Source organism: Salmo salar, chromosome 24 (assembly GCF_965601325.2).
Source record: "Salmo salar chromosome 24, fSalSal1, whole genome shotgun sequence".
Lineage (NCBI taxonomy): Eukaryota > Metazoa > Chordata > Actinopteri > Salmoniformes > Salmonidae > Salmo > Salmo salar.
The window spans coordinates 24,009,819-24,024,044 of record NC_138314.1 but is presented as its reverse complement, the minus strand read 5'-3'; the positions used below and the strand labels follow the sequence as shown (position 1 = coordinate 24,024,044).

The 14,226-nt window shown below is 44.8% G+C and overlaps 1 protein-coding gene across 2 annotated transcripts in view; it reads left to right on the top strand.

The window, feature by feature from the left end:
• Positions 1-14,226, top strand: part of hmcn2 (hemicentin 2) — a 63,048-nt gene that overhangs the window by 41,586 nt on the left and 7,236 nt on the right. For both annotated transcript variants that reach the window (XM_014171852.3, XM_014171851.3), the window contains exons 45-69: positions 1,728-1,852; positions 1,966-2,149; positions 2,297-2,394; positions 2,506-2,784; positions 2,931-3,121; positions 3,219-3,300; positions 3,410-3,546; positions 3,655-3,796; positions 3,920-4,064; positions 4,220-4,347; positions 4,556-4,712; positions 4,816-4,937; positions 5,032-5,196; positions 5,306-5,413; positions 5,560-5,694; positions 5,809-5,943; positions 6,101-6,370; positions 6,502-6,692; positions 6,772-6,985; positions 7,215-7,349; positions 7,464-7,654; positions 8,969-9,050; positions 9,259-9,429; positions 9,599-9,751; positions 9,933-10,070. In XM_014171852.3, coding sequence (XP_014027327.3) covers positions 1,728-1,852; positions 1,966-2,149; positions 2,297-2,394; positions 2,506-2,784; positions 2,931-3,121; positions 3,219-3,300; positions 3,410-3,546; positions 3,655-3,796; positions 3,920-4,064; positions 4,220-4,347; positions 4,556-4,712; positions 4,816-4,937; positions 5,032-5,196; positions 5,306-5,413; positions 5,560-5,694; positions 5,809-5,943; positions 6,101-6,370; positions 6,502-6,692; positions 6,772-6,985; positions 7,215-7,349; positions 7,464-7,654; positions 8,969-9,050; positions 9,259-9,429; positions 9,599-9,751; positions 9,933-10,070 — 3,878 coding nt within the window. The remainder of the gene's footprint in view (positions 1-1,727; positions 1,853-1,965; positions 2,150-2,296; positions 2,395-2,505; positions 2,785-2,930; positions 3,122-3,218; positions 3,301-3,409; positions 3,547-3,654; positions 3,797-3,919; positions 4,065-4,219; positions 4,348-4,555; positions 4,713-4,815; positions 4,938-5,031; positions 5,197-5,305; positions 5,414-5,559; positions 5,695-5,808; positions 5,944-6,100; positions 6,371-6,501; positions 6,693-6,771; positions 6,986-7,214; positions 7,350-7,463; positions 7,655-8,968; positions 9,051-9,258; positions 9,430-9,598; positions 9,752-9,932; positions 10,071-14,226) is intronic.

Below are 14,226 nucleotides of genomic sequence, written 5' to 3'. Positions count from 1 at the left end.
GCAAGAATAGGTATGCAAACCAGGTATTTAAAAAGTTCCAAGTCTTGGTTGAATATTTGCGATGTGCAATTCAGTCATAATGGACTAGCCTACCTTGAAATTCAGATATTTCCTCTAGGCTATTTGGTCCTTGAAAAGTCAAGGAAGTTATGGTAGCCGATTTAGAGGTTCTACTGCTCCAATATAATTATTCTGTGATTTCATTTCTGATCAGTTTTCATGAGAGATGTAGCCACGTTCGTTTGTTTCCCGCTGTTTAAATTAAAGGGTGTTGTGAAGATATTATGAGCAAGACAACATTGAATGTTGGCTTGAACTTTGTTTTCCATACAAAGCGTTTCATTTCAAATTGAAACCGATTTTTGGTCGCCTGCTAGTTTTTAAAAGTTCTTCAGGATTGGTGGGTCCCCTGCGGGACGGTTGAGCTAACGTAGGCTAATGCGATTAGCATGAGGTTGTAAGTAACAAGAACATTTCCCAGGACATAGACATATCTGATATTGGCAGAAAGCTTCAATTCTTGTTCATCTAACTGCACTGTACAATTTACAGTAGCTATTACAGTGAAAGATTACCATGCTATTGTTTGAGGAGAGTGCACAGTTTTGAACATGAAAAATTATTAATAAACAAATTAGGCACATTTGGGCAGTCTTGATACAACATTTTGGACAGAAATACAATGGTTCATTGGATCAGTCTGAAATGTTGCACATACACTGCTGCCATCTAGTGGCCAAAATTGTACAAATGGTTAAAAAATAATAATAATAATAATTTGTATTATCTTTTACCAGATCTAATATGTTCTATTCTCCTACATTCCTTTCACATTTTCACAAACGTCAAAGTGTTTCCTTTCAAATGGTACCAAGAATATGCACATCCTTGCTTCAGGGCCTGAGCTACAGGCAGTTAGATTTGGGTATGTCATTTTGGACAAAAATTGAAAAAAAGGACAGATCCTTAAGAGTTAAACATGATACAGTAACCCCTCAATAACTCTTCAGCATCTCAAATGGCGAGACTGACCAGTGACCACATGGACAGACTTAATTAGTGAGTTTGTGTCAGGAGCAAGATGTCTATTTAGTCAGGCAATGCCCACATTATTCTGACATATTTTAGAATGTAAAAATGCATTATGCTTAGTGGTAATGCATACTTTTTTTCTATAGGCTATTACAACAGTGAAATATAAAATGTTGGTTCTTGAAAATTACAATTAAGTGATCAAAAAACTAATTGAAAGACCTTGAATTTGACTTGCCAATGACTGTATGAACCTTGTATTGGCTACTTGCTTAGCTCGCAAATGAAAGAGAAAAATCACCTGCTATTGAAATTATGCTACATCATTTGCTTTCCTGTCAGATGTTGATATGGCTGTAGGTATCCTAGTGGTTCGCGCATTGGGCCAGTAAACGAAAGGTTGCAGATCGTATACCCAAGGCGACAAAGTGAAAAATCTGTCGATGTGACCTTGAGCAGGGTTAATCATTCTAATTTGTTTCAGGGGCTCTGTACTACTATGGCTAACCCTGTAAAGCAACACATTTCACTGCACCTATGTGGTTTATGTGACAATAAAATGGTTTATATTTTTTTTCTTTCTTGGAGAGGCCAGTAGCCTTCAGTTGGCGCTGGACCTGTGTGACACTGGCAAATTTACCTGAATGTCCATCCCTGCTTCGTAATCACTGATGTGTGTGTGTCCTGTGTAACAGCATATCCCCTGATGGGAGCACTCTAACCCTGCTAAGGCTGAGGCCTGAGGACTCTGGGACTTACACCTGTCTGGCTGTCAGCCCTGCTGGCCAGGAGAGCAAGATCTTCACCCTCCTTGTACTAGGTCAGTTGTCTTTTGTCTACCTGTTAAAGAAAATATTTCCTAACTAAGTTAGTACTGAGCTTCCTAGAAACAATCTGGATTGTTGGTAATAATGATTGTGTAATTCCGCACAGTGCCCCCCTCTATCTTGGGCGAGACCAGTGCCCCTAGAGAGGTGCAGACCACCCAGGACAGTGTGGTGACCCTGGAGTGCCAGGCAGCGGGTAACCCTCCACCTCAGATCAGCTGGCTCAGGAATGGACGCCCCCTGCTCCTCTCTCCACGTATCCGCCTCCTCTCTGCAGACACTGTACTCAGGTAAGATTCTTTACATGGCAAATGTCTAGTTTGGTTGCTTTCTCACAAAACTGCCTTAATGAAGGAATAAACAGGATATTGTTTTAGTAAGTATGCCTGAGTTTCAGGTGAGGTGAAAGTGAATGTGTATGCCCTCTGTGTGTGCAGGATCTCTCCAGTGCAGCTGTCAGACTCTGGGGTCTATACGTGTGTGGCACGCAGTCGTGCTGGCCTCGCTAAGCTTAACTTTGATGTACAGGTCCAAGGTACTAACTTATACTCCCCACCTCCTTTTGATGAATACACCACTGAGCTGTAAGTGCTATACCTGTAAACGGATGTCTGTCTGCCTGCATGTCTGTCTGTCTCTGTCTCAGTTCCTCCGGGTGTGGACCGTGTGGAGCCTGTAAAGCCGGTCACAGTGGTGCGGGGGTCCCTGGTGACGCTGACCTGTGAGGCGCAGGGTGTCCCCCCTCCCTCCTTGAAATGGCTAAAGGACGGACAGCCTCTGTCCCTGCATCGCAACCTGCTGCTTGACGGCCAGGAGACGCGGCTGCAGCTGCCTGACGTGGGGCTCTCTGACAGAGGCCTCTACAGCTGTGTGGCCAGCAACCAGGCTGGCAGCAGCACCAAGAGCTTCAACCTTACTGTGTTGGGTGAGCAGTCAGAACAAACATTCTCCATTCACCCAAACAGCACCTACGCACAGATGAAAAGTTGAAGCTCCACTGAAGCAATAGGAATGGGATGTCATGTTAATATTTGTTGTTTAACAATGGTGTCATTTTCTATTCTTGTACAGAGCCTCCAAAGATCTCCATCAGCTCTCCAGAGGAGTTGATGGTGGCCGTGAACACTGCTCTGGAGCTGGAGTGTACTGCAGAGGGCGTCCCTTCTCCTACCCTCAGCTGGCTCAAGGATGGGCGCCCTCTACAGGGAGATAGTGAGATAGTAGAGGAGGACGGGCACTTCCTCAGGATTACCAAAGTGCAAGTAAGTCACAAACGTAATGACACAGCATTTAGTTGACATTCAGACCTCACTGCTATATAATGGTAAACACCAGATCATCAGATATCTCTGTTGTTAGGTGGAGGATGCAGGTCTATACACCTGTCTGGCTAGCAGCCCAGCAGGCGAGGATGGAAGTAACCACTGGGTCCGTGTTCAAGGTGATATATGTGTTTCCTAGCTGTATATTGTCAATCCTGCCAATAGATAGCAAAGTACTTATAAATCAAATCCTGATCCTAATCATCAACGCTTGTTTCCCTGCTCCAGTTCCCCCAACTCTTCTTGGTTCTGATGATGTCAGAACGTTGTCAGTCCCAGCCAAAGGACACCTGACTCTGGAGTGCCAGGCTGACAGTGACCCTCCACCTGACATAGAGTGGTACAAGGACGACGTGAAATTACAGGTCAGACTGGACGTCATGCAAACAGAGGGTGGCAGGAATCACATAATATAGTACATAACGTTATTGACTCTCTCTTTTTCTGTCTCCCTCTTTCTCCCCTGGTCCCAGCTGGGGGGTCGTATCCAGAGGCTGGCTGGGGGTCAGTACCTGGAGATCCAGGACGTCAGGCCTCAGGACAGTGGCCAGTACAGCTGTGTGGTCACCAACATGGCTGGAAGCACCAACCTCTTCTTCACTGTGGAGATCCTCAGTGAGTTGATAACATGATGAGTTAAGAAGAAGATTGAGATCATGCGTTCAGTGATATGGAATAGATCTGCAGAATAAACCTCAATCAATTATAATGTGTATTTTCATGTCTCTTTCCCCCCAGTGCCACCAGTCATCAGAGAGAGCAGCTCTGTGGTCACTGCACATATCAGTCAGGATGCAGTCTTGCCCTGTGAAGTAGAGGGGGAGGCCTCACCTACAATCCTGTGGAGGAAAGATGGCATCCCTATTGGTCCTGACAACAACAAGTAAGGGCTTCCTGCTTTTTGTTCCACTGACTTAGCTGATAGAGGTTATTGGGATACTGTCTTTACACATAAAGCAGAATGTGTCATCTTCTGTATGACTATAGATGTGTAGATTGTCAGGGGAGCTGACTGATTGTGTGTGTTCTGTGTCCCAGGTACACCACGCTGTCTAAAGGCTCTCTGCGTGTAAAGGCTGTTCAGCTGAGTGATGCTGGACGCTACTACTGCACAGTGTCCAATCAGGCCGGATCAGATCACCATGGGATGGACTTACGCGTGTTTGGTAAATAAATACTCAATAAATACTCAAATAAAAACTCAAAGTAAAACAGAATCACACCATAATACAGTAGATTTACCTTTTTACATTAACATTTTGGATCAGACACTCTTATCCAGGTTTTCAGCCAAAGCATTACAGTCAGCACCTTACAGTCAGATTGGTTTGTATGCCATACATATGTATTTTTTTATGACTTGGGTCCCTGTAGTTGGTCCCTCGATCAACCCTGGTCCCTTCAACGTGACAGTGACCACAGGGGTGAGAGCCGTGCTGAGCTGTGAGGCCACAGGTATACCTGCACCTAAAGTCACCTGGAAGAGGAATGGGACTCCCATAGACCTCAAACAGCAGCCTGGCACATACAGGTACGTGAAGCAGAATGGCCTGTCCTCCTGTGAATTATAACACAATGGACATACATACAAAGGATTCATTTTGAATTATTGTGTGTGACTGTTTTGTTTCAAGGTTACTCTCCTCTGGATCTCTGCTCATTTCCTCTCCATCCAATCAGGATGAGGGATACTTTGAATGCACAGCAGCCAATGAGGTTGGAGAGGAGCGCAGTGTCATTGAGGTTATCCTACAAGGTATTGTTGCTTTTAGGTCCTAATCCAACATTGGTGGAGAGCCATTTCATCTAAGATAAAGACAGACTGAGATTTATTCTCTCTTTCCCTTTAGTCCCCCCCACCATTGAAGATAACATCACAACAGTCATTGCTATCAAAATGGCCCCTGTGGTGCTGCCATGCCATGCCCAGGGCCACCCAGAGCCCAGTGTCAGCTGGACCAAGAGTGGAGCCAAGCTGGGCTCCCGAGGGGGGAGTTATCGGGTCCTGCCCACAGGTAGGTCCAACTGCTGCTCAGAGTGTAACATGGTGCTATGACCATCAGTGATTCTGTCATGTTAGTACTTTGGTTTTCATTGTTGTGGTACTGTATTATTTGGATCCAGGGGTGCTGGAGATTACAGCTGCTACCCCCAGTCATGCAGGGAGGTACACCTGCTCTGCCCGGAACCCTGCAGGGGTGGCCCACAAACACATCACTCTCACAGTGCAAGGTGTGTCCTCGGGTGGATTGTTGTTAAGGTTATACAGTAATGGTTCATGTTTTTGCTTTGTAACGCTCTGTCTTAATTTGACCATTTAACAATGGTTAGTCTGTATGTGATAAACCACGTCAATGGATTTGCCCTCTCCCACTCAGAGCCCCCTGAGATCAGGCCCATGCCAGAGGAAGTCCAAGTAGTGTTGCATCATGGGACGGTTCTGCCCTGCGAGGTGAAAGGTTTCCCTCGACCCTCCATCACCTGGCAACGAGAGGGTGTTCCCATATTAACTGGTGAGAATGTCCTCTTTTAAACACTTGATCAGAAATCAAGCCATTATATAACACAATGGTCAGTTATACTCTGCTGCTTCTGAATAGTGATGTCTTCTTTCTATGGCTCTACAGGTCACAGACTGGCTCTCCTCTCAAATGGAGCTCTGAAGTTCTCTCGGGTCACACTGGGTGATGCGGGCACTTACCAGTGCCTGGCACAGAATGAAGCTGGCACAGCAATGGGAAGGACACGGCTCATGCTGCAAGGTAACACACTACACCTCTACAGAGCATAGACATTTTGTTCGAAAAGTATGGAGGCACTTGTTGATAATTCATTGAATGCTTGTGGGCCCCAGAGAAATGTAAATAATGCATATCTCAATAGTGAAATGTTCGACTATGTGTGATGGTGTTGCTCCAGTTCCCCCAGTACTGAGTGTTCCTCGTGTGGAGTACACGGCCGTGCTGGGCCAGCCAGTGAGCCTGGAGTGTGTGGCAGATGGGCAACCCCAGCCGGAGGTGTCCTGGCACAGGGAACGCAGGCCCGTCACAGAGGGGGCACACATACAGCTCTTTGCCAACGGCACCCTGAGGATCGCGGCCTCACAACGTAGTGATGCTGGCCTGTACACCTGCTCTGCAAAAAACCTTGTTGGCAGGGCCAGCCATGACATGAGGCTTGTCATAATGAGTGAGTGGATAGGAACTGAGGGCATGAGACAGATTTAACCGTAATTTAACCTGACATTAGGATTAACAGTGTCTCATAGAATGGCGTAACTGATTTGCCAGTAATAAACAGAGTCTTTCTCTCTCTTCTAGTCCCGCCTATGATTCCTGCTGCTCAGCCAGAGCTGTCTGTCGTCCAGGGCTTCCAGGCCTTGTTGCCGTGTGCGGCTCAAGGTTCGCCAGAGCCCAGGGTGTCATGGGAGAAGGACAATAACACCGTGCCCAACCTGCCTGGCAAATTTACTGTTCTGCGATCAGGAGAGCTGATCATTGAGAGGGCAGAGGTCAGAGACATTTCTACTTTACAGTGTATAATCAAGGTGATTTAGGTGAAGATTCTGATCAACCTTTTGGCCCTTGTAGCCAAGTGATGGTGGTGTGTTCACCTGTGTGGCCACCAACACAGCAGGCACAGTGAGACAGGACACCCGCCTGTCTGTCAACATGAGGCCCGCCTTCAAGGAGTTACCTGGTGACGTGACCCTGAACAAAGGCCAAAGTCTCAGCTTGTCTTGCCATGGCCAGGGCACCCCTACCCCTGTCATCTCCTGGACCGCTAACAACAGCCCCTATCCAGGTACTCCACTGGCTCCGTATTCTGTTATGATTGATATTATGTAGTCATAGGTATATAGTAATAATGATCTTGATTGCTGCAATAGTCTCTCTCTCTAAATCTATATCTATCTATATCGATCTCTCTCTCTATCTCTCTCTATCTCTCTCTCTATCTCTATCTCTCTCTATCTCTCTCTCTATCTCTTTCTCTATCTCTCTCTATCTCTCTCTCTAACTCTCTATCTCAGGTTCCAGTGTGGATGAGGCAGGCAGAAGCTCCTTGGTCATAGAGAATGTGACCATGAGTGATGCAGGAACCTATGTGTGCCTAGCAGAGAACAGTGTGGGCACCATTAGAGCACTCTCATTTGTCCGCATTAGAGGTGAGCACTTTGAAGACATGACCAGAGTTTAGACTGTTTATATTTGTATTAGTATTGTTCTATTTCTTGATAGGGGTACACACTGTATGTAAGGGATGTGTCATGTCTCCTTAGAACCTCCAGTTTTGAAGGGAGAGGCCCACATCTCTCAGACTGTGGCCCAGGGTGGCACAGCCATGCTGGACTGTCCTGTCCAGGGAAACCCCAGTCCTGTCCTCCGCTGGCTCCGTGACGGCAGACCCCTTCTCCGCTCCCTTCGCCTGCAACCCCTCCATAATGGCTCCCTGGCCATCTACAGCATCACGGTAACACATCACGTGTCCCATCTGTCTCCCTCAGAAATATTTTTATCCAGTGTTCGTTGAATTGGAGAGTTCATATCTTGAGTTAAAAAATGTCTGTACAAACAAAAAGAGAGTAGGCTTACACAAGAAATGATGGACAATTTTGAAGTCAGCTTAAGAGTGAGAGGATGGACCACTGACTGCAGTCAATCTGCATTCCATCTGCAATCCTGGGTCATGGAACATTGTGTGACCTACAGTAACTGCAGTGTCCGAGTCTGGCCGTAATCAGATTGGCGTGAGTTCAGTCAGAGGCTAACAGTATTAGCTAGAGAGGGAAGGAGGGAGCTCAGATATGGATGTTCCCAGGCTCTCTCCCTGTTCTGCCGGCTGTAACGTTGTTAACTTCGTTACCTCTATAGTTGATGCTGTAATAGTACACCCTGCAGCTGACACTTTCTCAAAGACAAAAAGTTCTTCTCACAGAGAGCTCTGCGATACTCTGTTGTCATACTGAGTTATTGCAAACGAGCTAATGGAAAAACCTTAAACTTTCCTTTTTAGAAAATGTCAGCTTTTAAATGCGTCAATGAGGGATGTAAGTTCCATAAAAAAAATCGGAAATGTGCATCAGCCTTTTTCAACAGAAAAAAAATGAAAACAGTCTGTGGAACACAATGTTTATTGTAGAGTTGACTGACGCACTCAAAGAAACTCAAACGGGACTTCTTTGGACGGCAAGACTTTATTCAGCAGCATTCAACAGTACACCATACTTCAGCATATGGAAACGTATTTCTGACCAGTCAGTAAGCTAACACACCCTTTTAGAAACTTTGAAACAGGGCAGGACCTAAAAGACTCATCCCTTGGTCGTCATACCAGATTGTTACTTCACTGAAGGATATAATGCTGACAGGTTATGATGATCAGTTTGGAAATCAAGATCACCTATTTTCTTTTATCTTAGACATACACAAAGTTGATACATCGGATTAAACAAAGATGTTTTAAGACATCATCAGCTTGATTTATAAATGTCTTAGTTAATAATTGGCCAATTAATGCAGGTTATTGTTAGTATATGAATATGACAAGTACAGCTTCTAGTAGAAGCCTACACACTTTTCACAATCTTCACACACACACTACACACTCACATTTAGCTGAACCACTGGGGTAATTTCACTACATTCTATGATGTTATTTGGAAGAGTGAAAGGATGAGGGTCCTCACCAGCATAGCAATCCTCATATTTGAGAGGAACAATAATAATGTGCTTGTGTTAAATGTGTTTATGCCATAACATGTCTATCTGTCGCCATCGGTGTCAGAGAGGAGATGCAGGGGAGTACCAGTGTGTGGCTGAGAGTGAGGCTGGAGTCGCAGAGAGAACCGTCTCTCTCAAAGTACAGAGTAAGTGATGTGTGGACCATGAACACAGTCACACCAACATCCATATACTGTTGTCAAAATATGAAATAGGAGTATTCTTAAAATTACACACAAGGGCACACAAGAAAATTAAACCTTCTGTCGCGCTCAACTCTGGTCAAGAAAAGCAATGGATTGTTTATTTCATTCTCTAAATGTATTCTCTCTCTCTCTCTCTCTCTCGCCACAGTTAAGGGAGGTTACTCTAATTGGGAGGAGTGGGGCCCATGCAGCACCACCTGTGGAGTAGGGGTTCAGGAGCGAATCAGGTTATGCAACAATCCAGAGCCAGTCAATGGGGGGCGATCATGTGATGGTCCCAGTATGGACTCCAGAAGATGTCAGACTGGACTCTGTCCAGGTACGGCTGATTGAACTGATCTCCTGTCACTCCAAACAGATGCGGCTGAATTTAACAATGGAATTATATTATGTAAATAAAAAGTTTAGTACTATATTCCCCTCTCTCTCTCTTCCTCTCTCTCTCTCTCTCTCCCCCCTCCATCTTTCTCTATGTTTGGTGACTGAAGGGGAGGCCCCTCGTAAGGCCAGGGGCAGCCTGATAGGGATGGTGAATGATAGGGAGTTTGGGGTGTCGTTCCTGGAGGTTAACATCACAGAGAACCTAGAGGAGGGAACCAGCACCCTGCAGGCCCACCTGGACAACATCCCCCCTAGTGTGGGTGAGTGTGGGAGAGGATTCTGTTAGAAATACCAATCAAGTCAGTAACTTAATCAAGTTGTGAAGACGTTGTGGATATATCCCTCAGTCACTGTCATTGAGCATGTCTGTACCCTGACCAATCATACTCTTCTTAGAGGTATTTCCATATAAGCTGTGGTCTTACTACTGATGTTTTGCAGGTCCATTGCTGCGGGCGCTCGTGTCTGTGTTTGCTCCCATCTACTGGACCACAGTGCTGCAGACTGGAGCAGCCAGGAACGGCTACTCACTGACCCAGGGCCTGTTCAGACAGGAGTCCCAACTGGAGTTTGACACAGGTCAGTTAAGAACAGATACAGTTACATCCTGCAAAATAACCTGCATTGTTTTACTCTACTTCAAATGTAGTCCTACAACAGTGTTTGTCTCTACTGAACTGAATTTTCCCTTTAAATCTGTACAGGTGTAGGATCTTACATTTACATTTTAGTCATTTAGCAGACACTCTTATCCAGAGCAACTTACAGTAGTGAATGCATACATTTCATTCATTTTTTTAAAAAAAAATTTAAATTTTTTTGTACTGGCCCCCTGTGGGAATTGAACCCACGATCCTGGCATTGCACACACCATGCTCTACCAACTGAGCCACAGGCTGGGTTTCTGTACAGCACTTTGAGATATCAGCTGATGTACGAAGGGCTATATAAATACATTTGATTTGATTAGAGTACAGTACAATACAGTACAACACAGTAGAGTACAGTACAACACAGTAGAGTACAAAAAAGTAGATATGTTCAATATAGTATACTGTACCCTACTCTAGTGTGCTCTACTGTACTGTGCTCTCCAAACTTGAGAAACATCGTCTATGATTGGTTCAGATTTGGTCAGGCAAGGGCGGGCTGACCAAATGTTTCATCAAATTACATTTTTTTATATTTTTTTGATACTTCAAGGTGTCTTAAAATACCAAATCAAATAGCAAAATGATCCCTGGTATGACCATCTTAAAACAATTCCATATAGCTTAGTAGAACCCCCCCCCCCAGCTTAGACAGGGCTTAGAAACTTGTCAGACTTAATTTGCCCTAACAAAAAAATATATCAACCCCTACACAAATGTCCATTTTAATTATCATCATCACAATAATTCAGATTTCCTCTTGCTGCAGGATTATTTTCCTGACATTATAAAGTGGTCAAATTAAGATCCTACATCTGTACGTTGTAAGAGAACCAGCAGAGGGCATATTTCTCCATGACTGCAGTTAATTACATTTACATCATTTCATCATTACATCTTATCCAGAGTGACTTACAGTAGTGAATGCATTTCATTTCATGCATTTAAAAAAAAAAATTGTACTGGCCCCCTGTGGGAATCAAACCCACAACCCTGGCATTGCACACACCATGCTGGCGTTGCAAACACCATGCTCTACCAACTGAGCCACAGGGAAGATAACTCTGGCACGCCACTGGCCATCTTCAGTAGCCGAGGACACATTGTCAAGAAGATGCTCTACACTTACAGAGACAGAGAAAATTACCAAGACTCAAACTCTCCTTTTAGCTGATCATCGGGTTCCAGGGCGGTCTCTATGACCCGCTAACCAATCTGGTGCACCTGGGGAGGAGGGACTATGTATGTTGTGGTGGCTGGGAGGTGGACCACTCCCAACCATAACCTGTGGATGGAGCTCAGCATCAACCCCAAGCCTTTCAACCTCTACTCCTTCAACAACAGCTGTTGAAGAGTTACAGGATGTCACCAAGTTACTACAGATATTAGCAGTTGGTTGCAACTGTTTGGGTTTCAGCTCCACAATGTTGTCCCTGGTTATCCCAAGCCAGAGGTGGAGAGCATGGAGCAAACCTACGCAATGATGAGGACTCAAACCAAGACACAAGACTGGGACCCTAGTAAGGTTCTGTTGGGTATCCAGTGTGAGTTGCAGAAACACCTGAAGAACTTAATCTCTCTGGACCGGCTGCCTATGAGTAAGGTGAGTGGTCAGCTGGGGGCGTGGCATGGCCGGAGGCCCCGCTTCTCTGCCATCTCCTCCATCTTTAGTAAGGGCGTCAAGTTTGCCATCAGAGATGATGTCGTCATCTCCAAAATCATTGGGGTTGCTAGCGAGGACAGCCTGCGTGTGGCTGCAGTTCTAAACCACGCAGTCTACCTGTCAGGCCTGCACTTCATGGTGGGCATTCTGGATACTCACTACTTCATCAAGCCTGACCTTTTGGAGGGGGACCTGGGAGTAGTCGGCCACACCGGAGTGGGTCGTGTCCTGGACAACGGCGTCAACATGACCTTGTCCCAGATGACGACTGTGGTGGGAGCTTCGCTGACATCCAGATGCAGAACAGGACATACTTCAACATCCTCTACGGTGTCACGGAGGAGGAGAAGGAACATGTGCTGGAGGAGGCCCTGCACAGGACCGTGGAGCAGGCCTGGGTCATACAGCACAGGAGGCTGGAGGAAGGAGAGAAGGGCTCCAGGCTCTGGACACAAAGGGAAAGGGGATGGTTTCCATGTGTTTGATGCCATTCCATTTACTCCGTTACAGCAGCTTCCACTGAACAATGTTGTGAATTGCTCTCATTTCAGTTTATACAGTACATATCTGTGATCTGTGAAACTGTAGTGACAGCTACTGTCTTTTTTTGTGACTACAAGACTCACTGGCATCTGGGATTTTGCTTCTTCCTGCTTATTTGACATTCTGGTGGTACAATGGAATAGAATGTGTGAGTTTAGACAAATGAAATTGTATATAGCAAGTGCTTTATTAATCTCGTTAATCCGATCAATAGAATTGATCGCTGGAGTTACACAGCGCAACATGAAAAAGTATTCAAGCTGAACCTGTGCAGTATAATTTACTTTTTAACAAATTGCTTATTGTAAAATATGTACTGTATTATCTGGGTGGAGCTCCTTCCATATCATGAAAAGTATTATTTGTATCATTTATTTACTGGACTAGAATATGGAGCTTGCAGGGCAGACTATAGTGGCCTACACAAAGTGCTAAATCATAGTGTAAATACAGCAAATAGCTCATCATATTGTAATTCACAGGTATTACATTCATTGTACCTTAATTATCCCGATGCCATTACAAGGCTGTCCTTACCAGTCCCTGTTCAGTTAGACAGACGTGTCCTAGTAATAGAAATATCCGAGCTAGCAAGTCAATTCGCAGACAGTACAGAAGATAAGTCTCACTGAGTAATCCAAAAGTATTGAATTAGTTGTAAGAATCAATGGTTTGCGTGGTACAAAAAAGGTGATAAGCTGGTAAAAAATGTCCAAATCAAATGTAATTGGCACGTACAGTGAGGGAAAAAAGTATTTGATCCCCTGCTGATTTTGTACGTTTGCCCATTGTCAAAGAAATAATCAGTCTATAATTTTAATGGTAGGTTTATTTGAACAGTGAGAAACAGAATAACAACAACAAAAAATCCAGAAAAACGCATGTCAAAAATGTTATAAATTGATTTGCATTTTAATGGTTTGCATTTTAATTTGCATTGACTTGCATTTTAATGTCCTCAAATACTTTTTTCCCTGACTGTACACATGGTTAGCAGATGTTATTACGAGTGTAGCAAAATGTTTGTGCTTCTAGTTCCGACAGTGCAGCAATATCTAACAAGTCATATCTAACAATTCCACAACAAATACCTAATACACACAGATCTAAGTAAAGGAATGGAATAAGATTATATAAATATATGGATTGGCAATGACAGAGCGGCATAGGCTAAGATGCAATAAATAATATACAATACAGTATATACATGAGATGAGTAATGCAAGATATGTAAACATTATTAAAGTGACTAGTGTTCCATGTATTAAAGTGGCCAATGATTTCAAGTCTGTATGTAGGCAGCAGCCTCTCTGTGCTAGTGATGGCTGTTTAACGGTCTGATGGCCTTGAGATAGAAGCTGTTTTTCAGCCTCGGTTCCAGCTTTGATGCACCTGTTCTGACCTCGCCTTCTGGATGGTAGCAGGGTGAACAGGCAGTGGCTCGGGTGGTTGTTGTCCTTGATCTTTTTGGCCTTCCTGTGACATCGGGTGCTGTAGGTGTCATGGAGGGCAGGTAGTTAGCCCCCCCGTGATCCGTTGTGCAGACTGCACCACCCTCTGGGGAGCCCTGCGGTTGTGGGCGGTGCAGTTGCCGTACCAGGTGGTGATACAGCCTGACAGGATGCTCTCAATTGTGCATCTGTAAAAGTCTGAAGGTTTTAGGTTCCAAGCCAAATTTTCTTCAGCCTCCTGAGATTGAAGAGGCGCTGTTGCGCCTTCTTCACCACACTGTCTGTATGGGTGGACCATTTTGTAGGACACTTAAAGTTTATCAAGTGGGTAGAAGTATAGACTAATAATCAGGAGCGGGAAGTCAGAGCAAGGTGAAAAGCAGACAGGATGACAAATTCACAGTGGGTGTCTTATAAGAGCCTGAGTG